Here is a 27,030-nt window from a genome sequence, read left to right on the forward strand (position 1 = left end):
TATTTTCAGCAAAGCTAAGATATACCAAAGTGGTTTAATCTTAGCCACAATAATGTTAAACAGGATTTCAGAATCAATTTCCACCACAATGCCATTTAAGTTTAAAGAGATAACAGTATGAAGAGCAGCAAGCACAACAGAGGTCTTTGCCTCAAGTGAGGAGTTAGCAATACAAGGTGAAGCAAAGGAAGCAATACACCTACCAGAAACATACTGATAAGCCCTCCCATACCCGTATAGGCTTTGGAAAAACTCCCATCAACATTAACCTTAAATCAATCATGGGGGGTGGTGCCCATTTAATCAAAATGGGTTTCCTACCTTTGGCCACAATAGGAGAGGCATCCTGTCCAAAGGAGGACTACAAAGCCTTTTTAAAATAAGCAACCACTAAAATGGAAGTGGTAGAGGGGGTGTGACCAGTAGCTTCATATTTATGACTGTTCCTTGCCATCAGATAAACCATAAGAAAATAACAGAAAAGCAGAAGTGCTTTTCAAAGAGGGTTTAAAGCACTTCCAAATCTCTATAGCTATTTTGACAGTCAGATTAGCGGGCCAATGGATACCAAAATAACACCCAGTACGATGCCAAACCTCTTTAGCAAAAGAACACTAAAAAAACAAATGATTAAAAAATTCAACACCTTTTTTACAATTATAACAGTAAGAGACAAGTTTCAGCCTTTTCAACTTAAGTATATCATCAAGAGGGAGCAACTTATGAAAGTATCTCCAAAGGAAAAAAGAAATAGATGGAGAGGAAAAAAAGGAAAAAAGAAATAGATGGAGAAATAAGTTTATGCCAAATAAAAACATGCCATTTCCATGGAGTAAAGGAGTGCAGGTTTAAGTAAAGCCATTTTGTGACAGATGTACTAGCATGATTCTTCCAAATTGGAACAACCTTATCTTGAGGTTTAACAGGAATTTTAGCTATAACAGGAGCAATTTCACCAACTAAGGAATTCAACATATCAAGATTCCAATCACCATTAATCCAACAATCCGTGACCAACAAATTTATATCATAATCTTGAGTTGGCACATTAGAAAATGTAGAGAGGCCCCAATCATCCTTCCAAAAGGAAATACTACCATCACCAATGTCCCAAAACATAAAATGAGATGCTACATCACGTGCATCAATGATGGCTTTCCAAAGCCTAGAATCCCCCACTCTCCAATTAACAGTGGAAGGGTGAAAAAATTTTAACAATATTTATGTTGCATAAATTTAGCCCATAGTGACTCTCCCAGTCGAAATTTGAACAAGAGTTTACACATGTTAATATCAATAGTATGCTACAATGTTTTAAACCCAAGCCTATCAGCACAAAGGTTTACAAGTATAGTGCCAAATGGTCCAATTTTTAGTAGATCTAGTACCCTTCCATAGAAACTTATTAAAAATATTTTCAAGATTCTTTTGAGTGCTCTTTTTGGTTTTGAGAACCTGCATCATGTAAAGAGGGAGTGTGCAGAGAACACTTTTCAACAAAGTGAGCGTACCCCCATTAGAAAGGAAATTGTTTTTCCAGTCATTGATCTTGAGTTTAACCTTATCAATCACCTCATCAATCTGAGTTTGCTGAGTTCTACCTCTGAGAATGTTGACCCCAAGATACTTGATAGGGCGCTTAGAGATTTTACAGCCAGTAAAGTTGGGAGCCCAAACAAGGGTGTTAGGTGGAACACTTTTGCCAAGGTACATGGAGCACTTAGCCAAGTTGAACATCATCCCGAAGGTTTTTTGGAAATCATTTAACAAGGACATGGTAGCTTTGATGGTGCGTTTGCTAGCATCTAAAAACAAAACGACATCATCAGCATAAGCAGGGTGACTCACAACAATTTTAGATTTATGGGAGAATTGAAGATAAGGACGCTCATAATGTAACTTATTAATAAGTCTGGATAGGTAATCGAAAACGATTATGAAAATAGTAGGAGAAAGAGGGTCTCACTGCTTGATACCCCTGCTGGCAGAAAAGAAACCACGAGCTTTACCATTAACCATCACACTATAGCTATTATTGGACAACCATCTCTGTATGAGAGAGCATAAATCCTGTTTAAAGTCTTTAACTTGTAGAATATTAAGAATAAAGTCCTAGCTCATAGTATAAAATGTTTTTTTTTATGTCCAATTTGAGGACCATATTGCCCCCCTGCATTTTTTGTCCAACTCCTCAATCATTTTTTGCGCTAAAAGAATATTGTCAGTAATGTCCTTGCCCTTAATGAAAGCAGACTACTGTTCAACAATAATATGAGTAAGATGAGGCTGCAATCTGTTAACTATAATCTTACTCATAACTTTAGATATCACAGTAGTGAGAGATAGAGGACGAAAATTATCCCAAGTGATCTTATCATTACTTTTTGAAATAATAACAATCAGAGCAGAGGTAAAATATTTACCAGGATTGTTTCCAAGGAAAAAACTTTGGATAGCAAGTATAAGCTCCTTCTTAATAACCTCCCAAACATGTATGTAGAAAGCAGAGGAGCTTTATTTGGGAAAATAGATTTGAAAGCATTCAAGATTTTCTGCTCATCTTGAGGATAAACCAAACTAAGGTTATTACTATAATCATACTCATTCTCAAAATAAATGGGATCAACAGGCATAATGTGAGTAGAAGTGTGAAAGAGCTCAGTGAAGAAGCTAACAACACTATCACCAATCTCGTTCATATTAGTTTAAAATACTCCCATCAGCCTTTTTAATTTTTAAAATGCTATTGATGTTTCTTCTGTGCTTAAGAGTAGCATGAAAATATTTAGTGTTTTTATCCCCAACAACAAAGGAAGAATCATTAGCTTTCTGTTTAAGCAAATTTTTCTCTAATGCAATAGCATCCAATAAAGCTAGATGAGCTTGAACAACAGTGTCCATCAAATGAGGGGAAACATCAAGCTGGGCTCCCAAGGAATCAATGATATTCTGAGCATCCTGCACTTTTTTATGAACATTAGCAAAGACCTGACAATTCCATTTAATGAGGTGCGTAGCCATTTTCTTATGCAACTGCCACAAGACAAATCAAGGAGTCCCAATGCCATCAAATTTCCAACCTGGTGTCACCAAATCAAGAAACGTAGCATGTGAAGTCCAAACATTAAGAAATTTAAAACGAGATGTGGACGGTTTGATAATAACAGCCAAAGTGAGCAAAATAGGATTATGGTCAGAGGTAACATGACTCAAATATTGCACATTGACAATAGGAAAATGGCTTATAAAAGCCGAATTAGCCAAGAAACGATCCAATCTCTGATAAAGAAATCCCCTTCTCCATGTATAAAGAGATCCAGTATAGCCCAAGTCATAAAGACCTGCATTAGACACAAAATTAGAAAATCTATTAATAAGAGCAGACTCAACTCTACCACCTCATTTTCTTTCCATCAGTTTCATGATCATTTGAAATCCCCACCTACAAACCAATTCTCATTGATGATACTTCCCATAAACTCAATTTCTGACAAAGCAAGTTTTTTTCATGCAAAAAAGTGCCCCACCCCTGAAATCCATCAAAGCAAAATTTGAGTGAGAATGTATTGATCCACATCTTCAATAATTGAAAGAGTGATAGTGGGTTTCCAGATGACCCAAATTTTGTTGTTAACGTTGCAGTGAGAACAATAGCCTTTGAATTTATTCAGAATTCTGTGTTTATTAACATGAACCAAATGTTCCAAAATAGCAAAAATGAGTAATTTGTGCCATACACAAGTTTTTAAGCCTATTAAGGGAGATAGGGTCCGCCACTCCCCTAATATTCCATACCATTATGTTAAACATGATGTCGTGAGCCAACCTTTCTAGAAGATCTGGAGTTAAACCGACTGTTCTCCATCTAAGTGATAAGTACCTTCCTGAATAATGTTACTATCGTTAAGTCTAGATAACTCAATGTTACGTTTAGCCTTTTTCCATGAGTGCTTTTGCACTTGTCAATGAGTGCTTTTGCACTTGCTTGTCATTCATTTTCCAAAGTTAATGTAGTTTTATCTAAAACAGTATTTATATCAACTATATTAGAATGAGTTTTAATTATAGGAAGAGTAGAGTGTCCTATTATAGGAGAATGAACCATGGTACTAGAAAGAGTAGAGTTTCCATTATCTTTAGTGCGTCCAGCCGATTGGAGAAGCCAGCCGTGACCTGTTGGTAGAACAGCCTCTTTGAATGTCGTAAGTCCTCTAAGGTCATGGGCTCAAATCCCCCTCTGGTCAGTTTGCCGGTAGCGAGGGCGGTCCTCGAATAGTTAGGCATATGAGGGTGGCTCGGGGCTCGTATAATAGCCTCCGACCATTCTTTTTAATATATATATATATATATATATATATATATACACACACACATATATATATATATATATTATAAACGCCTAATCCATACGATACATCGGACACCAGCATCCTAAAAGGATGAAACATGGATAAAACACAAAAAAACAACTTGCAGGAAATAAAACTGCTAGGCACGAGCCAGCTTGGTTTTGCCTCTGCCTCTGGTTCTGGGAGTGGAGATAGCTAACAAATTGCTGAGTATCGTTTCATTATCCGAAGTTACTAGAGTATCATCCATTAAGTTTCCAAGATGGGGTGTGCCTCCATTCTTCTTTTTCTTTCTAGATGTGTATACCTGCCTTTCCTCATCCGCGGACTGGCTCATCTGATCGGTGTGGTCAACAAATTGTTGGGCATGTAGGCGAGAATGAGCCCCCAGCTCCTGACTAGCAGTAACAACATTCTGATTCTGAAGAGATGGTAAGCATGTCTCATCAACACCTAATGCATCCTGAGGTTGTGGAGCTTCAATACTATTCTGATTATCGGACCCAAGCAAACAATCTGCCACTATATCAGTCGGAAGAACAAAGACAATATTGTCTCCGGTAGTGGGAGGGGGAGGGGGTATCGGGGGAGGTGGTATCGTGTCAACCGGTGTTTCAATAGTCTATGGAATGCACTCAGGAGCGGAGGAGGGACATATATGAGGTGGGGTAGATCTAGAGGCGCTTTTACTTGAAGGTTTTAAATTCAGATGCAACTGATAATATTGAGAAGGAGAATGTCCAAATATACGACAGTGGGTACAATAAAGTGGTATCTGTTCAAGTTCTTCTTGCTGCCAATATCCTTGATGTTGTGTGTCAAACCATATTTCTCCCGGAAAAATGTAAAGTAATATCTCTTTCTATCAAAACTCTGGTTTCTGAAAGCCGAGTCAGATTCACTGTAGGCGTGTCAGCTTTGAGAGGTTTAACGTAGGTTTACCGTATACCATCACTAAAGCGAAGAGAAGCTCTTGACCGTAAAGGTGGACCTTCAAACCTGGGAAGCGCAGCCAAACAAGAATGGTAGGAGATTCAGAACGAAGGTCAAAATCCACCGTCCATTTTAAAACCTTCATCACCTGGTTGTCTATTCAAAGGATTCTTCTCGCAAACAAAGGGCGTAGTTTTCATCATTTGATAATTGAATGAGAATGTGCCGACCATCCAATTTACCAATCTTCCAACCCCTTTCAGCTTCATTTGCTCAAAATCCTTTCGAATTAGCTCAAGTTTAGGGTTTCCATAAAGAAACTTACCTACTAAGAACAGTCGACAGGGCGCAGCTAAGGTGGAGATCTCGGCCTCTGTGAGAACGATTGCAGGTTTGTTGTTTTTACTAGATGTTTTTTTGAAAAATTCGGTTTCAACGTCAAGAGCAAAAGTATCGTGGTAATATTGTGGAAACATATTCGAAAGAGGCGTAGGAGCGTCCAGAAACCATTTCTTCAGCAAGCTGTCGATCGACACAGACAGACGCAAACACAGACAACCGCAAACTCTGGCGAGCGGCCGACAACGCTGGTGGAAGGCGAGTGGAAACAAATCGCTAGGTGATAGATGATGGTGCTGCGACGCGTGGAAGACGACACAGTTTGCGTCTTTTCTTCCGCAGTTGACGACGCCAACACATGGACGCGTGAGAGAGTGGAGATCGGAGCAACATCGACAATCGAAACGCTAGGGTTCGCCATGGGGCGGAACCCTAGCAGAGCGGCGGGATGACGACATTCATTGCTCTAATAGCTCCTTTAGCTCTTTTTGTATCAATCTAATTAATTTAACTGTTGTTTAAGTCTGCCTGGCTTTATAAATTAACTGAAAAATTTTGTTCAAGTTTGCCTTGCTTATCGTGTGGGCCATCCACGAAAAATTTTGAGCCAAACATGAGCTGTTCTTGTGTTGGAGAGCGATTTAGCTTGTCAAATATTCCATTGGTTATTTATTAATATCAATAAATTACTCGTTTTGTCTTTTCATTTTTAGCACTGCTGCCCTTGCCTTTATATCATTCTTCTGACGTTTTGACGCTAAATGATTTGACTAAATTATGCTGTAACTTCATGTACATTAGGTCCTTAACTAAATTGAAACTCAACATTTTCTTGCAGTTCCCAGATGCTGCCAATCATGGGTTATATCCATAATTTTTTTTAAAAAGGAAACTTTAAACTTTGTATCTCTTATGCTATTAGACAGGATTTGTACTTTCCATTGTGTTGTGTGCTTATGTTGCTTGAAAATTAAAGAATTATCTTTTTGAAAAGTTGGCTCTGTTTAATATTTACACGTGGAATCAAAAAATGCGAAATCGATCTTACAAAGCAATTTAAACCTGAACTATTGTCTGTCCTTCACGATGATAGTGTTGTATGCTATTTAATGTTATCGCTGTATGATACCGTTTACATAGTTTGAGAAAGTGATAGTTATCATTTCTAATATCCCTTTGATTATTATTTGTAATAGATATTGATACCACTAGATACCTAAAGTTATCACCTTTGGATGAAATATGAATGGGTAAATTAGTTTCATGAGTTAAATTAAGTACAGTTTGAAAATAGAAAAACATGAAAACGATCATGAAACTCTTAGATGGGTTTAATTTAGTACGTCCACAAGGCTTGTTACTCTAGTTGAGTACGTATAAAGGTAAAATTTCTAGAGTTAGTGGTATATACTTTTTTCTTATTTTCTTTTCAGATACATATATTCTGATGGATTATCGATACATCTCTATCTTTTTAAGAAATAAATTTCTTGAGTATTCCTTGATTCCTCTTTTTCCTTTATAGGAACTTGACAATGAGATGAGGATCTGCAAAGATGAATTTAAGAAGTTTGAGAGGAAAGATGTGAAATACCGGGAAGATCGTAATCACTTGAAGCAAAAAATTAAGAAATCTGATGACAAACTAAAAAAGGTATATGTGTAATGTGAGGTTTTGTTTATGTTGTCATCCTGCTGCTCGAATCTTTGTTTGTCGTTACAGACATTATAATTTGCTTTTAATGATTAAGACATTTGTGAACTTTTTATGGCTTGCTCTTTTCTGATGTTGAACAAATAACTGAAGTGTTTTTTTTAAAATAAGTTCTATGGTTTTATAGCTTTTTTTACAAAAAAAGACAATCAAATGATGTACTCGCTAAATTACTTGCGTCTCAGGACTCATCAAAAATTGATGAAATTAGGAAGGAAAGTGAGGAATCTTCGTTTCTGATCCCAAAACTTGAGGAAGAGATTCCGGAGTTGCAGCAACTTCTTCAGAATGAAGAAAAGACTTTGGAAGAAATCATAGAGAACTCTAAAGGTTGCCCTGGTTTTCAGTAATTGAATTTATTAGTATTAATGACTCTGATGCTTCTAGTCTTCTCCTGTATGTTTGACCATTATTGTCCTTTTTTTATTATATTTTTACCAGTCATTTTATCTTTGATATGGTTTGGTTTGACTGTTTTTCCCATGTTTGACTTTTGGAATTTAATGCCTTCATCTCCGATAACGTTGGTTATTATGTTTGCACTTTATGATCTTGTTATGTTTATACTCTGTTTAGGCTCCCTTTGGCATTTTAGTACGTTAATTTCCTTTCAACCCATTGACCAATTTAGTTTTTGATTCATGGTAATTCAAGGCGCTTCAGGTTTTTTTGTGTCTTATAATGTAGGGGCATGAACTTCTCATCTAACTCCTTTAGAAACAAAAAAAACAGCATGAGTATGGTCAATGATTTCAAGCCATCATAAATTCTTTTGTGGTTCAGCATTATCATGATCATTATAATTTCTCTTGACGCCAAGAATTTGGATTTTGACTCTCCTTAATTCCTTGCACTAAATTTATTTTACATAATGTTTCACACAACCATGTAACTTTGGTTCATCATCTAAATCCTTCTAAATGACACACTAATCTTTGTATTGGTACGTCCTCTACATTTTGTTGTACATGTCCAAACAACTAGAGGGCCATTTGGCTGTTTTTTAAATTAAAATCATGCTTTATGAAGATAAAGTTTCCCATTTTTTCACTCATTTTGAACATGAAAAACACTGCTGTTCCCGGTCCCAAGCTAGGATGTGAAAAGTGAAGGGTTGCGTGAGGTAGTTGACAACCAGCATAAAACTTGTTGAAAGAAATCATGACATGAATTCTTTTGATCTTTGTGTAAGTGCTAGCGCGTCCCCTGGAAGCGACGCGCTGTATAGCCTGAGTACAAAGTGTGCAAGGGGGGCGCTACACGGCGCCCGAGTGTAGTGTCAAATAAGAAAAAATTCTCACATTATGGACGAATGTAAGTAAAGAAGTTAGTCCATAAAACTAATAAAATTAATATTAGGATAGGATCTTGGAATATATGTACTCTCAATAGTAAATTAATGGAATTAGTTGATATTATGAATTAGTTGATTGATTCATAGAAAAATTAATATCTTATGTATTCAAGAAACTAAATGGGTTGGTGAAAAGACTAAGGAGATTGATAACTTAGGTTTTAAACTTTGGTATTCTGGTAAGAGTCGCACTAGAAATGATATAGGTGTAATTATAGATAAGAGTTTGAAAGATAATGTTGTAAAAATATAATAGAGTTGGAGATAAAATTTTAGCATTTAAGATTATCATTGATACTAAGATTTTTAATATTATAAGTGCTTATGCTTCTCAAGTATGTTTAGATATAAGGTCTAAAGATAAATTCTTGAATGACTTAGAAGAGTTAATACAAATGATACATCTTGAAGAAAGAATTTTTATTGGAGGAGATTTAAATGAACATGTCGGTAGAGTGGTAGAAGATTTTAGAAATATTCATGGTGGCTACGGTTTTAGAGTGACTAATGAAGAACGTAAAACTATTTTAGATTTTGTTTTAGCGTATGATTTTGTTATTATTAATACTTTATTCAGGAAAAGAGATGAATTTCTTATTACTTATAAGAATGAATTTAATAAAAGACAAATTAATTATTTTCTTATGAACAGAAGAGATCGTCGAGATTGTAAATATTGTAAGGTCATTCCATGTGAGGATTTAAGTATCGAACATTGTTTATTAGTTCTTGATTTAAGATGAAGAGTTGTAAAATAAATAATATTAAGACTCATTATCGTAGAATTAGATGGGGGAACCTAAAAAACACAAATAAAAATATCTTTATGAATAAAATTTAAGATTTCAAAATTTGGGATGTTCATGATGAAGCGAATGCTAAGTGGAATAAAGTAACACACACTATTAAACAAGTTGCAAAAGATGTACTTAGAGAATCAAAAGAAAAAATTTCTTCAAATAAAAATAGTTGGTGGTGGAATAATAATGTACAAGAAAAGATAAAATATAAGAAGTTATGTTGTAAAAATTGGTTTAAATGTAAAAACTTAGTTAAATTGTAAAAATTGGTTTAAATGTAAAAACTTAGAGAACTGAGAAAAATATCAAATGACCCGCAATGAGTCTAAAAAAACAATATGTGACACGCTAAAAATTCAGCTTTTAATGATCTTTATAATAGATTAGATACTAAGGAGCGTGAAAAATATATGTCTAAACTACCCAAACAAACAAAAATAAAAATAAAGATTTAACTCAAGTAAAGTGTATTAAAGATGAAAATCAAAAGTGCTTTTCTTAACAAAAATATTCAATCTAGGTGGGTGAGTTATTTTGATAAATTATTTAATGAACTGAAAATACGATCAACCTTAGTGATCTTAATTTTGTTAATATTAATAAAACATTTCATTTTTACCGTCGCGTTGTGAAAAAAGAAGTTGAGGATGCTTTAAAAAAAACCAAGGGTGGAAAGTCTGTATGACCTGATGATATCTAAATTGAAGTATGAAATTGTTTAGGAGATTTGGGAGTTTCTTGGCTTACTAAACTCTTTAATATTATTTTAAAAACTAAAAAGATGCCTGAGGAGTGGAGGAAGAGTATTTTGGTCTCCATTTTTAAGAATAAAGGGGACGCACAAGAGTGTACAAATTATAGAGGAATTAAATAATGTGTCATACTTTAAAATTATGAGAGAGAGTAATTGAACATCAGTTAAGACATATTACAAAGATTTCTCATAATCAATTGGGATTTGTGCCGGGCAGGTCTGCTATGGAAGCTATACATTTATTGAAAAGTTTGATGGAGATGTTTAGAGATAATAAGGAGAATTTACATTCGATTTTTTTTTTAATTTAGAAAAAGCTTATGATAAGGTTCAAAGAGATATCCTTTGGAGAGTTCTTGAGAAGAAAGACTTTGATATGACTTATATTCAAGTTATTAAAGATATGTATACTAGAGCTGTTACTTGTGGTCGAACTGAAGGAGGATTGACCAAATATTTTTCTATTTCTGTTGAATTACATCAGGGATCGACTTTAAGGTCATATCTTTTTCTTTAGTTATGGATGGTCTTATTGGACATTTACAGGAGGATGTACATTGGTGTGTGCTTTTTGCTGATGATATCCTTCTCGTGGATAAGATGAGAGAAAAAATCCAGGAAAAAACTTGAATTATGGAGGTCTACTTTGGAGTCTAAAGGCCTTGATTTGATTAGAATTAAAACTGAATACATAGAAATGTAATTTTAGTAGTAGTAGCTCTAGTGACAGAAGTGTAACTTTGGGTGATCAAATTATTAAAAGGTGTAAACAATTTAGATGTCTCTGGTCTGTTGTTCGAAGCAATGGTGATATAGATGAAGATGTTAATAGTAGTATTCAAGTTGGTTGGTTGAAGTGGAGGAATGCTTCAGGCCTATTGTTTGATAAAAATGTATCGCTTAGACTGAAAGGAAAATTTTATAAGACGGTGGTGAGGCCTGCAATGCTTTATGGCGCTGAATGTTGGCCTTCAAAAGAGAGGCATAATGCTAAGTTAAGTGTTGCCGAGATGAGAATGATTAGGTGGATGAGTGACTTTACACTTTGAGACAAAATGCGAAAATGCGAAATGAATATAAAATGCGAAATGAATATATCCATGATAGGGTTGGTGGAGCTTATGTGACGGAAAAAAATAGTGAAAATCGTTTTAGATGGTTTGAACACATTAAGCGTCGACCATCTGATGATCCGATTAGGAGAGTAGATGTTTTAGATTCAACTTATGTTAAGAAAAACAGAGATAGACCTAGGAAGAGATAGACCTAGGAAATAGACCTAGGAAGAGTTAGGTTTATTGTATAAAAAATGATCTTAATTTATTAGAACTAAATGAAAATATGACACTAAATAGGACGCAATGGAGAAAAAAATATTCATGTAACCGACCCCACGTAGTGGGATTAAGGCTTTGTTGTTGTTGTATTATGAACATGAAAACCTCACTTTTAAGGGATTTGAAAATGTTTGTAGATTCGAAAATTCATATTAATTTTTATCCACATCCAATTAGATGATGGAAATTAAAAAAATCCAGTCTTTTTCAAGCTTGCTTTCCTATGGTGCACATACACTTATGTACACATAGAAGTGCAGTGTTCAACATGTGTCAGACAGAGCTGTCACGTGCTCAATTAAAAAATAATAAAAAATTTCAGACCAAATTACATTTAAATTTTCTAAAATGTTACAAAATATATAATAAAATGTTAGATTTTGCTGAGTTATGCTGTGCTAAATAACCGATTTTTATTTTTGTATGAAAAATTTTAAAAATTATTGATGATCATATTACTCTTTTAAATTAAAATTTTAATTATTATTTTTATTGTACTTAATAAATTTTGTTATTTTTTTAACTTTTTCTTTGCCTACTTTATATATGAATCATCTGATAATCATTCATATTTTTTAAATCCTTAACTACTATTATTTTTTAATATTTATATCGTCAGGATCTTTTCCTTTTTGTAATTCATGTTTATTTAATTTATGCATAAGTAAATGTCATTTTTAAATTATTTATATATATATATATATATATATATATATATATTATATCACTCATATTTTCTCCAAAAAATATTTTAACATTGCTGGTAAACCAATGAAGTTACTCATGTGGTTTTCTGATTTTGACCCAATCATGAATCTTCTACTATACCGGTATAGTTTAGTCTGCTTAGTTTTAAACTGGATTTTTTTCATTATCACATTCTCTTCTCTATTAGTGTCATATTTGGGGACTCTATCAAGTGAATAAGAATGGTTCTAAGGATATATCTGTACCACCTGGAGAGAAAACTATCACATGACAGATTTTGGTGTCTGATTCTCTTGCCCTTGCCGTTACTGTTACTGCGAGTGATGTGATGCTGACACTTTCAAATCCCATAGAAAACAATACTGATGGACTATTACCTACTAATGATAATGTTCAGACTGATAATCAGGGGAGCCTCGTAGCTCCACTTCTTCAGGAAGTTTCCGATGTAGAGACAACTCATACTTCACATATACTAGAACCTATTGTGGGTACTACGGTTAGTATTCCTTCTGCCTCAGCTCTACCACTCCATCAGACTGATTCTTCGAATGAGGAATGAAAGGTCTATTCCAGGAGGAAGAAGAAGAATGGAGGCCGACTCCAACTCGGGATCATATCATATTGGATGATACATTGTACTACTGACAATGACAATCATCTTACCAACTTATTAGCTTCCTCCTTCCCTAAAACGAGAGACAGAGACAAGATCAAATTGGGTACCTGATACAAGGTATTTCGATACTGTAAGACTTTTTATTTTAGTATCTAATGTATTTTCTGTTTTTTCTAGTTTTGAAATCTTTTGTGGTTTTTTGTGTTGACAGAGTATCATGCTTGGGCCCTCCCACACATTGTATCTGTATTTTTTTTTCTATTTAATATATTAGTCTTTTTGGGGCTTTCAATATATATATATATATATATATATATATATCCCTGCCTCGTGTATTTATTGATGCATTATACATGCTTTCTAACTTAAAGCTACGTAATAAGCCTAAATCTTATTTGATCTACCTTAGGTATACTATTTCTATGCCTCTCATGTAGCTAAATCTGTCATTGTTTCAATATATAAATTATATTAGTTATTATTGAAATATTATGATTTTGTGATCATTGTTTACGTACTTTTAGACTAGCAATTATAGGATACACTAAGGGTAATTTGACAACCGGCGCGTCAAAAGATTTGTACAAAATTGAGTTTATTACTAATGATGCACTCAGCATTGATTAAATGGAGGTCGACCCAACTTGTTGGGATTATATTGATGATTTTGTTGTTGATGATGAACAGTCACTTTATTTTGCTGTTGATGATGATGGTAACAGTCACTCTATACATACATCGTGAATCAAAATTTTAAAATGTTGGAAAATTTTTGTCTAAATCTTAATAGAGCTCTTTCATTGGGTGCCCTGTATTATTAAACCTACTGAATCAATGAATTGTCATTTCTCTTCTTAAGAGCTTGCACTTTTTTGGCTTGTGTTAGTCATGCGGGAAGGGCCATCACGCACGTCTCCCTTATTCCTATTATTTTGGTTGTTGGCCTGCTGATTTGATTTTCTTGCCTTGTTGCCACTCGTTGGTCTTGCTTTTTGTTTGATGCAGTTGAAACAGAGAAGTATTTTTCCGAGCTCAATAAAGTTCGTGCAGAACTAGAACCTTGGGAAAGCAAACTGATAGAACATAAAGGAAAACTTGATGTTGCTCGTTCTGAGAACAAGCTGTTGAATGAAAAGGTTACTTAGTTATATTTTTTTTTTTTAAATTTTATTACGAATGTATAATCTAGATATTCACTTTTTATGCTCATTTATTGATCATATCCCATTTTATTGTAAATTAATATATTAACAAATTCTATTTTTTGTGGCATTTACGTACATACCACACAATTTTTATGTATTTAAATAACTAGCACTTAAATTCATACATGCATACCACTCAAATCTTTAAAATTGAATAAAAAATAACACCATTACTACATTTCTAGAAGTGAAATACACGTTTTCATGCATAGTTTTATGACGTCAATATGTTGTAAAAGAAAATATCAAATTTTGGATGGTAGATATGTAAATAGATAAGGATTGTGTGGTATGTATATAAAATCTCCTCTTTTTTAACTCTTGTTAAGGATAGTTTTTATCCTCAAAATTTTACTTGTATTATATATATATATATATATATATATTACAGAAGTGGTTACTGATTCGTATGCATGTTTGTTTCCAAATTCCTCCTAGCCTGACAAAAATTTGGCTGTTTCTTTGGTTGTGAATGTTTGCATCAAAATTTCGTGTATGGCTCATCGAGAAATCTAATCTTTCTTCAGCATGCTGCTAATCGGGCAGCTTACGAGGAGGCTCAACAACAATTACATGATATAGAGAATAAATTACACGCGAAGAATGAATATATAGTTGAGCTTCAAGCAAAAATAGAGAAAAATAAACTTGAAGCATCAGAAGCCCGGAAATTTGAACAGGCAGGCCACCTATCCTTATATTATTCTGAGAAATTGTACTGTATGTCACTCATTTTGACCTTTTCAACAGGAATGCATTTTGAAACAAGATTCACTTATTCCGCTCGAGAGTACAGCTAGGCAGAAAGTTGCAGAATTTGAGTCAACGTTGCAGTCAGAGCAGAGTCAGGGTTCTGTTTTGAAAGAAGTATTGCGAGCTAAGAAATCGAAGGAAATAGATGGAATTTATGGTCGACTTGGAGATCTTGGTGCAATTGATTGTGAGTTCTTTCTAATAGCGCTTGAAGGGTTTTTATTTTCATCCAAGGAGCCGTTTGGCCTTTTTTGGGTTCCTTTTTTTCTTTTATTTTTGTTTCATCTCTAGAGGTCTCTGCTAGGCGTCACGTTAAATTCTATAATTTCACTGAGATTTATAACGAAGAACATCCTTTGTAATCATTTTCTTTTTCTTGCTTATCGTATCTTTTTTTTCTTCCTTGGAAACTCCTATATGATATGGGAAAAGTCGAGAAATAGATTTTGGTGAGAGGAAAGTAGAAAGTTGGCAAAGGAGTTAAAAAGTCCTAAGGATGTAGAGAGGGCTTGATACTTTTGTTCATAGATGTGGAAGGGAACTTGTGGCATTAATTGGTAGAGAATTCATTGTAATCACAGCCATCATAAGAGAGGGGAGTTTGTGGGATTCAAAATATAATGTTTTTTTTTTTTTTGCTGGGAAAAAAGTTGCAAATTCCAACCATGTCTAAGACCCCTATGGCTTGCTCCTTTCATAAAAGTTTGTTTAACGAGTAGTTGAAGGCATTTTTTTTAATGAAAGAAACATGAATTTAAAAAGTTGTTTTTCTTATCTCTTTAAAAACATGCATGTTACGATGCGCTTATCATCTTTAATGAATAAATATGTGCTCTTGTGGTTATAATGATATGTTCTATTGTTAAATTGCTATGTTTGGCCTAACAAAATGATAGATATACATGAGAATGATTTCACATCGTATTTATGGCTAAGGTCTATGGGTTGGGCTGTTCGCCCATTAATGCGGTATGTGAGCTGGGTTCAGAATGTCATGAAACACATCAGCTCATATCCGGTGCGGGCGTTGGAGCATTGAGAGGACCTTTCCTTAGTACTAGAGGACCGGGAAGGATGCACCTCTAGTGTACCTATTATCTTGCCTACGGTAAATGCTGGGTAGCTAAGTGTGGAGTGGATAACTGCTGAAAGTATCTAAATAGTAAGCCCATCCCAAGATGAGTGCTCTCCTATTCCAACTTCCCCAGAGCCTCCGGTAGCACAACCGAGATAGTAGTGGGCTCTCTAGCCCTGTGGGGACAGAGTGATAGAATTATTGAGAATCCAAGAAAAGGTCACGACAAAACGAGCCATTTATCATTAGGATAGGTGTCAAGTGGAAGTTCAATGATGCATGCACCCACTAATAGTGCTAGTCTCAAACCTCCATGATATTGGGCTACTTTATTTTCTTTTGGCTCTATTAACTCACATTTCAACATGAGTTATTTAAATTTAGCTGAATGCTCCTCTGCAAATAATTCTTTTTACTATTGATTGTGAAGTTTCAAAAAATCGTGTCTATAGTTTGCTTGAAGAAATTTATTCTGCATCTCCATCATCTTTTTGGACCAAATAGTGATTTTACTTGTCCTATTAGGTTGGGCATGCACTTTAGATTCCGCCACCATAGAGAGGTGTTTTTTTTTATTTTAGCTATGGCAAATTAACCCTTTTATCTGGTGGAATGTCTTTGTATTTAATGATTCGTTCCAATGTGTGGAGCCACTAAATGAATGCGCTAGAGTCCATATGACCATCAAAATCTGGAATATCAATTTTTACCCCAAAATTATTCTATCTTTTTTTATTCTCAATTCCAAATCAACGAGGCATTGATTTTTCTACACTCGAGGCTTCTTGGTGGAATGGATTTTTTTTGTCTTCTCCGTCTTGGTTGTCAACGTTATGGCCAGTTGTGATTTCACCATATTGTCTCTTTTCACTGTCAGTGAGCCTATAGTGTGAATGGTTTGTCGTGGCATATTCTTAATGGTAAGTACTAGAACACCTCTTTTAACATTTTTTCTTAACAATGATAGTTGCTTCATCTAAACTAGGATTTTACCCAAGGTGAGGATTGGGTTTATTTTTGTTGGCTGAAAGGTGTCAGTGTTGGGTTTGGGGCGGAGTGTTAGTCAATGTGTAGGTAGGTGAATTATGTTTTGTGGATTTAGGATTTGGAATTTTGATTATGTTTTGTGGATTTAGGATTTTTATGACTTTGATACCAAATGATGTAGATTTAGAGTTTTTAGATTGTGTAGAAGGATCAACAAAGGGTTTGTGATAATTAGTAGATCTGAATGGACGGGAAGAATTCTTAAGACGGATGTGCTTGGAGTGAAAAAGAGTTAGGGTGCTGTTGGAAGAGAAGTAGTGAGGAAAGAGGGGCCAATGGCTAGGTTGGAGGAACATGGACATTGACGAGAATCCACCTATGTTCTTGGTCAATCTACAATCACACCACTTGGAAGAGAAGATGATGCTCGTCTCCAATTTGAGAGAAAATAGAGAATAAACTTGAAATTGTATAAAATAAAGTTTCAGAGTATCTTGCATGTTTCAAAACATATTATATCGAGCAAGCTAAATTAACCTTAATTCCTAGGGGCATACATGATTTTGTTAGAGAGAGAGAGAGAGGGGGTGGTGTGTAGGCCACAACCGAGCCAACAATTCTATCAGCATGTCCGCCTAGGTTGTGGTCTTCTTTGTCAATTCATCATAATCACCTTTATACATGCTTTTTCTTTAATTGTGGTTTTGACTTATTTTAATTTAGATATGCCTATATTGCATCTCCTTTGTGTAGTTATTTATTTATTTATTAAGATTTAGTGCAATTTATCATTTATGTATGTTCTTTATTTATATTTGTTTTAAACATTATTGAATTTTATTTTTACAAAACCATAGGAGCTGTTGATCCCCCTTATAGATTATCATGTTTCTCAGGAAGTGATGATAACTATTTTAGGGTATGAACTTCATCATTGAAGTTATATTAACCGAAATCCATTGATATTTGATTATCTTTCATTATTTTTTGATTGTTAGAAATGTCTTATTTGTTTCTCATGGCTTATCATAAATTTGGGCATGTTTGATAATGTTTTCATCGTTCCAGTTATGCTTGAAGTTATATTAAAATGAAGCCGACATTTTTGATAAATGACAAACACATGACTTACCACACTTGTTTATTCGAGAGTTTTCAATCTTCTTAGTTTATTGATGCTAAATTAGGGAATGAATGAGGGGGGGGGGGGGGGGGGGTGGGGCTTTTTTCTCAACAATGTGGGGATTATGAGAAATAGAGACGGCTAATTGCCTCAATTATGAAAGTTGTAGATTGCTTTTATAAAGTTTGATAAGTGATACATGAGTTGTTGAATGCAGTAGGCGGCAATGCACATTGTTGTGGCAAAACATAATGTTGAGATAGTTTGGGGGGGATAAGCTAATTTTGCAATCATGATTGGAGAATGTAGGTAGATTGTTATCGTGTACAAATTTTGTGAGAAATAGAGACGGCTAATTGCCTCAATTATGAAAGTTGTAGATTGCTTTTATAAAGTTTGACAAGTGATACATGAGTTGTTGAATGCAGTAGGCGGCAATGCACATTGTTGTGGCAAAACATAATGTTGAGATAGTTTGGGGGGGATAAGCTAATTTTGCAATCATGATTGGAGAATGTAGGTAGATTGTTATCGTGTACAAATTTTGTGAGAAATAGAGACGGCTAATTGCCTCAATTATGAAAGTTGTAGATTGCTTTTATAAAGTTTGACAAGTGATACATGAGTTGTTGAATGCAGTAGGCGGCAATGCACATTGTTGTGGCAAAACATAATGTTGAGATAGTTTGGAGGATCCTATTAATTTGATGGCATGTCAGAGTAGAGAGTTATAAATGTCTAGATTTTTGTTGAATTCAATGGTGCATACTGATTGCACAAGATGCCTTCATATTGTTTGCAAAAGAAGGCGTTGGCGCTGTTCTCCTTTCTTTGCTCCTTCATAAGTTGTTGCTTTGAAAATTTGGAAGCACTCTTCCTCCTTTGGTTTTTATTTAGGGCTCATTTGGCATCTTTTTTGTTCCCTTTCAGTTATTTATTTTTGAAAGTGTGTCTGGTTGGTATAATTTTTTTATGTTTTAATCTTTTGTTTTTAAAAGAAAATCAACTTGTTTCTAGAAGTACTTAAAACACCTAAAAAATAGTTGGAGTATTTTTAAAAATAACTATCTCAATCAAACTTATTTTAATTTAAATCAAAATACAATATATATAGGAGGAAGAAGAAGAATGGAGACCTACTTGAGCTTAGGAATCTAATGAATGATACTTTGGTTACTTTGGGTAATGGTACACGCATCACCAATTTGTTAGTTGACTCACTTCCGAGAACCAGAGGTAGAGGCAATACTAAATTAGGGCGTCCGTAATTATATGTATCTTTCTATTTTTGAAATGTTGTGTGTGTTGTACAGTATGGTTGGGTGCCTTTTTTGGGCCCACTGATACAACATGTTGTATCTTTTTTTTAAATATATATATATATATATATATATATATATATATATATACATACATACATACATACATACATAATATGAGGGCGTCTTCTTCCTTCCCACTCGGCTCTGTTAGGGTTTCGCCCGATGGCTAACCCTAGCAACAATTACGACTTCGCTCGTCTTCGTGCTCGATTCCGTTCGTCTTCCCGACTTTGAGACGTTACGGCTTGGCGCGCTCGTTTCTGTTCGTCTTCCTCGCTTCCGGCTCTGAGACGCGTCTCCTCGCATCTTCGCTCTGCGGCCCGTCTCCTCACTCTGCGACTTGTCTCACGTCTTTCCTCGCTTTATGGCTCCCTCTCGCGATTTCTGCGGCTTCTCTGCGCCTGTCGAAGCTTTTTCCTCTCATTGAGCAGGGCTGCTTTCTTCTCTGGAGGCCGCACTTACCTTTGAGGATGACTTCAGACAGATTGTATGCAACTGCCTTTCGGGTGTCCACACCTCAGACACACCTAAATTTCCATTTTTTGCTCATTCGTTGTTGACCTCATTTTTAGTGAGGTCTAGTCTTTCTCTTAGGGTTTAGGATCTAGCCTTAGGAATCTCCCTTTGACTATCCTAGAACTTTAGAAATGAGACCCGCCTCATCTTAGAAATTTAACCTACTTCTGTACCCTTTTGGAGTTTTGCGTGTGTGGTATCGACTTCTAGCACTTAGAAGGGTGAAACCAACATGAGGGAACCCAAAAGGAGTCTCGATAGGATCTTTAAGCCTTAGGGTGACCTTTTGCACAATTCGCACTCCCGCGCACAAACTTTGCAATTCAGAGAGTCGACACGTCCGACCACTACAATTCGCATCGCTTGCACCATTATCTGTCAAAGACTTGAATAGATTTTGGATACGATCGATCGCATGTTGAAATGTTATGAAATTTGAATTTTGACGTGTTTTTGACCCGATTGTCGACAATGTAGTTCGAGCGACCCTGGATGACAAAACGGACTGCACTGACGCGTCCGGAATGTTGATTTTGCTTAGGGAGGACACCCATTTTGCTAAGGCACTGCGCGCGAATAAATTGCATGGGTTTTAATATGTGTGTGTGTATATATATATATATTAATAAAAAAAATGAATCCTTTTTTTTTCCTTTTAAAGCCATAAATCCCTAAACTCACGCACCCGAGCCCTGCCTCCATTTCCCTCTCCCGTTCGCGTGTCCCACTTTCCCCTTTCTCGATCTCGAGCCGACCGAGCCCCTTCGAGCCCCTTTGAGCCCCTTCTCCTCCACGCGAGGGAGAGTTGACCTCTCATTCGTCTTTTCCCGACACTTTTCTGCTCGAGAGTCTCCTTATCGAAGCTGCGCCTGCCTCTATGAGCTGCGATTTTCCTTTCTTGGTAGGTTGACTCTGATGAGCTTGCTCCCTGGAATGTTTGAGTGGCAACCTTCATTTCTTCCCGATGCTTCTCCCCCTGCCACTCGGCTCGCCCCTTGGGCCCGCAGTTGGCTCGGCTGCTGTAGGCAGGGAAGGCGCTCTCTTTTCTTCTTTGACCCGATTAGAGTATCGGGGAGAGGTTGGATGGTTTCATTCTTTCCCCTTCTCTTTTCTGCCTATAAATACAGTTTCTTTTGGGTTTTGTGGTTGTTGAAAAATTCCTAAGGAGAGGGGAAGTGGGGATCTTTGCTATTGGAAGATTTTAGAAGGAAGATTTCTGTGGGAGCATCTCCTTGAAACTATTTTTGCAGTGCGGCGCTTCTACATTTGCATTAGAAAGGTATCTCTTCTCTCCCCTTTTCGGTGCCTTGCTTCCTTTCGGTTTCCTCTCAGCCGAGCCACCGAGCATGGCTCTGTTGGATGGTACAGCATGCTAGTTTAATTCACTTTCATGTATTTTGAGATATTTACCTTAAGAGTATGTGTAGGATAAAAAGGTGAGCATGTTTCAGGAGTTAAATTTGATTACTTGCTTAGAATGGTGGAAATATAACATGACATAAGTGTTCTTCTTTTCTCTATTTGCTTGAGATGAAATCGTGGCATATTCCTATTACTGTGAATAGGAAGGTTGAAACATGACTTTGAGATAATTTTAGCTCCTCTTGCAAGCATGTTGGAATATGTATTATGAAACTTTTCATCTATTTTTATTTAGCATGAGATATTTGAAATCTACAGATCAAATGAGTCAATCATCAGATGAGGAATGACCTGTCTACACATTCAGAAGGAAGAGGAAAAAAAATGAAAATCTACTTAAGCTTATGAATCTGATGGATGATACTTTGGTTACTACGGACAATGATACTCATCTTACTAATTTGTTAGTCGGCTCACTTCCGAGAACTAGAGGCAGAAGAACTAAAGTGGGACGTCCCTTGCACTTTTGTACCCTTTTGTGGTTTTCTTTTTTTTCCTTCATGTATCTTTGCTTTTTTTGAGTTTTGTGTGTGTTCTTTTGTTTGAATTAGGCTTGTTAGGTCATGTCATGCAACATTTCTGTATCTTTTCCATAATAATTTTTTTGCCCTTGTGCTTTTCTATATATATATAGACATATATATATATATATATATAGACATGTATATATATGTATATATATATAGACATGTATATATATATGTATATATATATAGACATGTACCAGAGGCTACTATACGAGCCTCTAACCGACCTTAATGTGCCTAACAATTGGAGTACCACTTCCTTAAGATCAACTGTGCCAAGGGGATTCGAACCCCTGAACTTAGTAGTCTTATACCGTGGATGCCAACCAACAGACCGTATGCATACATACATACATGCATGCATGCATATACATACATACATGCATGCCTACATATATATATATATATATATATATATATATAAAAGTCATCCCAAATGGTCCCTCAGTAGTCCCTTTGCTGACAAATAATGCTACTTAGGGGGCAAAGAAATGATAAAGTGATCACGAGAGATTCAAAATTTGAAACTGCTTCTTCAAGTAGAATGAGTTGGCATTTTAAAAAAATCACTATTTTTTATTTGTTCAGTGTGTTTACTACTTTATAGGAAGGAAAAGATCTAAATGTCTATATGATGTTTTCTTTCTCTTCTTCTTTATTTTAATTTTGGTCGCAATATTCTAGTGAGATTAAGAACTCTGCAATTTTTTCAGTAATTTATTTATTTTTAATTTTTTTCTTTAATATACTGTTTCATATCAAAGTTTGACGGACAACTAGTTAATCCGTTTGTGTAGGAGGGGCATGTGGGGATGTCTGGAAATCAACAACTTTATGTAGTTTTTCTTATAGGTGTAAATCAAAATGTGTTTTGGTGAGACTCATCTTAATTTACGTAACCAATTTTGAATCGAAGAATCTTGAACTTGAACTTTTTACCATTTACTTTACAGAGTATGTATGAACATGTTAAGCATTATGTTTTTAAAGCACTTTTTATTGTCTTAAAATGCTTATGCTCAGCCCCAGTCCCCTTTCTTTACCATGCCTAGTAGTCTGTTTTTGATTAAATATGTGCAGCAATGACTTTGATCATTCAATCTCCAGATAGTTGTTTGAATGACTTATTACTGAACCAGATGAAAAGTATGATTAATTATCTGGTTTTTTGTCTTAGTTCATATCATTCCCTCTTCAATATTAATTAGTTTACACCATGTACGTCATTTTGGCAGCAAAGTATGATATTGCAATATCGACAGCATGCTCTGCACTTGATTATATCGTGGTTGAAACGACAGATGCTGCTCAAGCATGCGTTGAGTTATTGAGGAAGAAGAATCTTGGCATTGCTACTTTTATGATATTGGTAAGCTTTCCTTGGCTTAGCAGTCCTTCATGCCTGCAGTTTTTGTCTTTTAATTTTTTCGATGTTGCATGTAGATTTTTTGTAGGACGTATTGGATAAATAGATGCTAAAAATTTATTATGATGAAGCTTAGATATTCTTATATTATAGACAAGATATTAGTCACTTGTTTTTATCTTGAATAGAGGTGTCAATAAATGTTCAGACATGACAATTGGACACAATCCTGACAAAACAAATTCAGGTTCGGTTTGACCTGAATAATATAGAGGGTTTTTTATTTTTATTTTTATTTTATTTTTTATTTCAATTTAAGATGTCACGCTGTTCAATATTCTAGTTGTGTTCATGTTAACCTGAAAAATGCCAAATCAGTCTACAAAAACTTGTTTAAGTTTAGAGTCTAAAGGCATCTTCTTTCTAACTGTTTGTAAGCCCTCCTTTGTCTCAATAGGTCATATTCAGGTTAACTCCTTTGTATTGACATAAGGAAATTCAATAAACCATTTAACCATTAAGATAGTTGTTTTGTGTATGACTCAATTAGTTGTGTGTGGGTTCAGGTTCGGGTCATATCGTTTTACCTGTATAATTGTCACAATCTGATCCGAAAGCTTGGCTTACTTTGATGAGAACAAACAATTATACATAGATTATCTCTTTATATAATACTAAAAAATCTTACAAACATAAAATCTTCCAACCTTAACAGAGCCAACAAGTTGCAAATTTTTATTCATAATTTTTTTATAGAATACATTAATTTTTATTTATTACAACATGTTTTCTTGAAAAAAAAAAGAATTGATACAAAAATTTAGTACATTATTTATCTTTAGCTAATATAGTTTGGTTGCAAACTCTCTTTTCTTTCGTCTATTTAATTTATGAAAGATTTTCATGAAAAATGTATATCAATTATTGTGTGAGAAACAACTTAGTCTTAGTGGATAAGAACATTTCTAGAATATAGTACTTTAAGAATTAGAACTTAATATGTGCATGTGAAGCTTTGCAATTCAATACTAAGTATTTCTTATTATAAACTTTAATGTAGGACATGTAACTTTTTGCTGATAAAATAAAGTAGTTATTATTTATTTATATTTTTTTAATCAATTTTTATAATTTAGCTTTTTATATAATACCCTTGTCGCAGGAGCTTCTTCTAAATCGGACCTTTTTAGTACGATTATCTCATTAACCTTTTCCAATCTAACCCATAAGGGTAGTTAATTATTTTTTGCATGGGTGCAAACGTTGCCAACTAGCATGTTGAAGGGGTTAACTTGCATCTTTCTTATTGAAATTTGTTCTGGAACTACTCAGTGTCCAAGACTCACAAATTTCAATTGAGAGGAAAACAAATAGAGTTTTGATATGTCCTTGGAAAAAAAAAATCTAAAAAAACTGTTTTCAGAAATAAGATTTCTACTTTGATACCATCTTGAGAATTTGAGGGATTTAGACGTTGATATGAAGAAATGTAGACTGCAATGCTATGAGATTGAATAGGGAAGTAGTTGATAAGGAAATGCTGTGACATTGTATTTCGGATCTTTATTAGAATCATTACAAAAACATTCATATAGTCTACAGAGGACAACTAATTATGGATCTGAATATACTACTTCTAGCTCTCTTTTTATATAAAATATGAGCAGTCCCAGCTGAATATCACTAGAGGCAAGTCCTTGAAATGAGTCAAATAATCTCCTTTTTCACATGTACGGCTCGTTGATAAAACATAGGTTTTGTACAAAAAATGTAGAGCAAATGAACATAAAGAAAAGTATGATAAGCATTTCATTAATGTTGAATAAGGTGGTTCTTTCCTAAATAAAGTTTATTTTTACCTTAAACAGTATCATAGGATGTACAGTATGATTTTTTTTGCCATATGCTTTTTTATACTAGAATGTTTCATGATTGTATGCTTAATATCTGTTTTATGGAACAATGAATCACAATAACGGATATTTCTTATTATGCATTGGCATAGTAAAAGTCACTTGACATATATTTCTTATTTCTAGTACTGCCATGTTCTTTCTAATGCAGGAAAAACAAACAGGATACGCACATAAACTTCAGCAGAAAATTAGAACACCCGAAGGAGTTCCGCGCCTTTTTGATCTCATTGTAGTCAAGGACAATCGGTTGAAGCTGGCCTTTTTTGCCGCCCTGGGAAACACAATCGTGGCGAATGACCTTGATCAGGTTTGGTTTTTGTGTAATATTTGTGGCATTTATCCGAAGTGTTTTGTTTGCGAAATTCATTCTTGTAGCAAAAGAAAATAGTGGGCTTTAAATTTGAATTCATGCTATCATGAGTTCTTTTGAAAGCTTGTGGAGTTTGAAAATCATTAACAGAGAAGGATTCCCATTGTACTCCTCTCACTTTATGGAAAACAAAATTGAAACCAAAACGAGAGCTTTGATGTTAGCTTGGATTTGAGAAAAATATTCCAATGCGGGTGGGGTTTTTTTACTTACTGGTCATGTTTTGGGGTTTTGTCACTGACTCTTTTTTTCTGTCATCCGGTTGAATGCATTGTGAAGTATTATAATTTTTTAATTGCTTAGGTTTTGGTAACATTTGAAATCCATGAAGTTTGATTTGGAATGTTATTTTTCTGAAAATTATGGACTGTTCGAGCTAACAAGGAGGTTTATATACGCCAGATTATATATTCATAATGTGATGTATCACAAAAATTGTGATGTATCCATGACCATCAAACATGTATGACATTATTGTACTAGAATTGTTTTGTCTGTCGTTTATTATTATTATTTTTTTAAGAGTCTTTTTGTAACCTATTAAAATTTCAACAATCATATTTCTATTTCCATTTTTATTGTGGTTTGGGCTTTTGCTTTGATATCATTTAGTATCGAGCTAGTCCAACTCTAGTCCTCTCTTAGTATTACCTAGCATCCGCCCCTTCCCAAGCCATCCCCACAAAATTTTTTCTTTCCCAATTCTCAAATCTTCGGCAAAAATTTGACCTAAACTTAATTTTTTCTTTACTAATTTTCAAAACCAACAACACCAAATTATTTTTTTGCACCGTCAACGTCTCCTACATTCTCTTTCACCTCTCAACCCTAAAACCTTAGCCATGCCACTGATAAGATACCTGCCCGAGCCTATCCAGGCCGAGATACAATGAAAGCTCTGCCGTCTTCAATCGAGGTTTATGGATATTGAAGAGGAAATCCAGTAGGTGGCTACCCTCGATCGTGATCTGAAAGGTTGATGGGGGGGACGAGAATATGTGAAGATGTGGCGGGAAATACAGCGTCAATTTTTATCAATTTTCTACTGTCAAAAGTTGCAGACTAGCTTATGAAGTGGAGAGACTGTATCACCAAACCACCCCCCTTGCGACAATAAAACCAATCCACAAGTTTTTCACAACCAAAAAATGTTGCAAGTGCCACAAGTTTGAAAATGTGAAAGCACAATGCACAACCAGGGGTGTGATCTACTTCACTGAGCAGGGTGTGATGAAAAGGTTGGGAAAAGATACCACATATACTGAAGGCGGTGAGGACATAAACAAGGAGTTTCAGCTACCAATCGAAGAGATGAACAGTGATTGGGAAGAAGATATAGACTTCAGAGGGGATTCTCATTTTTCAGCGAACAAAGAAGTGACACCGCCAAATCCAGTTAACCCCAAGATAGAGATTCTATCTGAAGTAACAATCGCTACTCTAGAATATAAAGACTCTGAGGTAATGGATAGCCTAGCGGAGCATGAGATTATGGTGCCTTGAGCTAGCATATTGCAGAAGGTGAAAGGAACATCAGCAGG

At 35.0% G+C, this 27,030-nt stretch overlaps 1 protein-coding gene across 1 annotated transcript in view; it reads left to right on the forward strand.

The window, feature by feature from the left end:
• LOC110021729 (structural maintenance of chromosomes protein 4) overlaps nucleotides 1-27,030 on the forward strand; it is a 99,780-nt gene that overhangs the window by 15,200 nt on the left and 57,550 nt on the right. Inside the window, 7 exon segments of the mRNA XM_020720341.1 lie at nucleotides 7,147-7,275; nucleotides 7,521-7,665; nucleotides 13,913-14,043; nucleotides 14,640-14,792; nucleotides 14,863-15,052; nucleotides 23,073-23,206; nucleotides 25,268-25,426. Coding sequence (XP_020576000.1) covers nucleotides 7,147-7,275; nucleotides 7,521-7,665; nucleotides 13,913-14,043; nucleotides 14,640-14,792; nucleotides 14,863-15,052; nucleotides 23,073-23,206; nucleotides 25,268-25,426 — 1,041 coding nt within the window.

This window comes from Phalaenopsis equestris, unplaced genomic scaffold (genome assembly GCF_001263595.1).
Source record: "Phalaenopsis equestris unplaced genomic scaffold, ASM126359v1 Scaffold000140, whole genome shotgun sequence".
Lineage (NCBI taxonomy): Eukaryota > Viridiplantae > Streptophyta > Magnoliopsida > Asparagales > Orchidaceae > Phalaenopsis > Phalaenopsis equestris.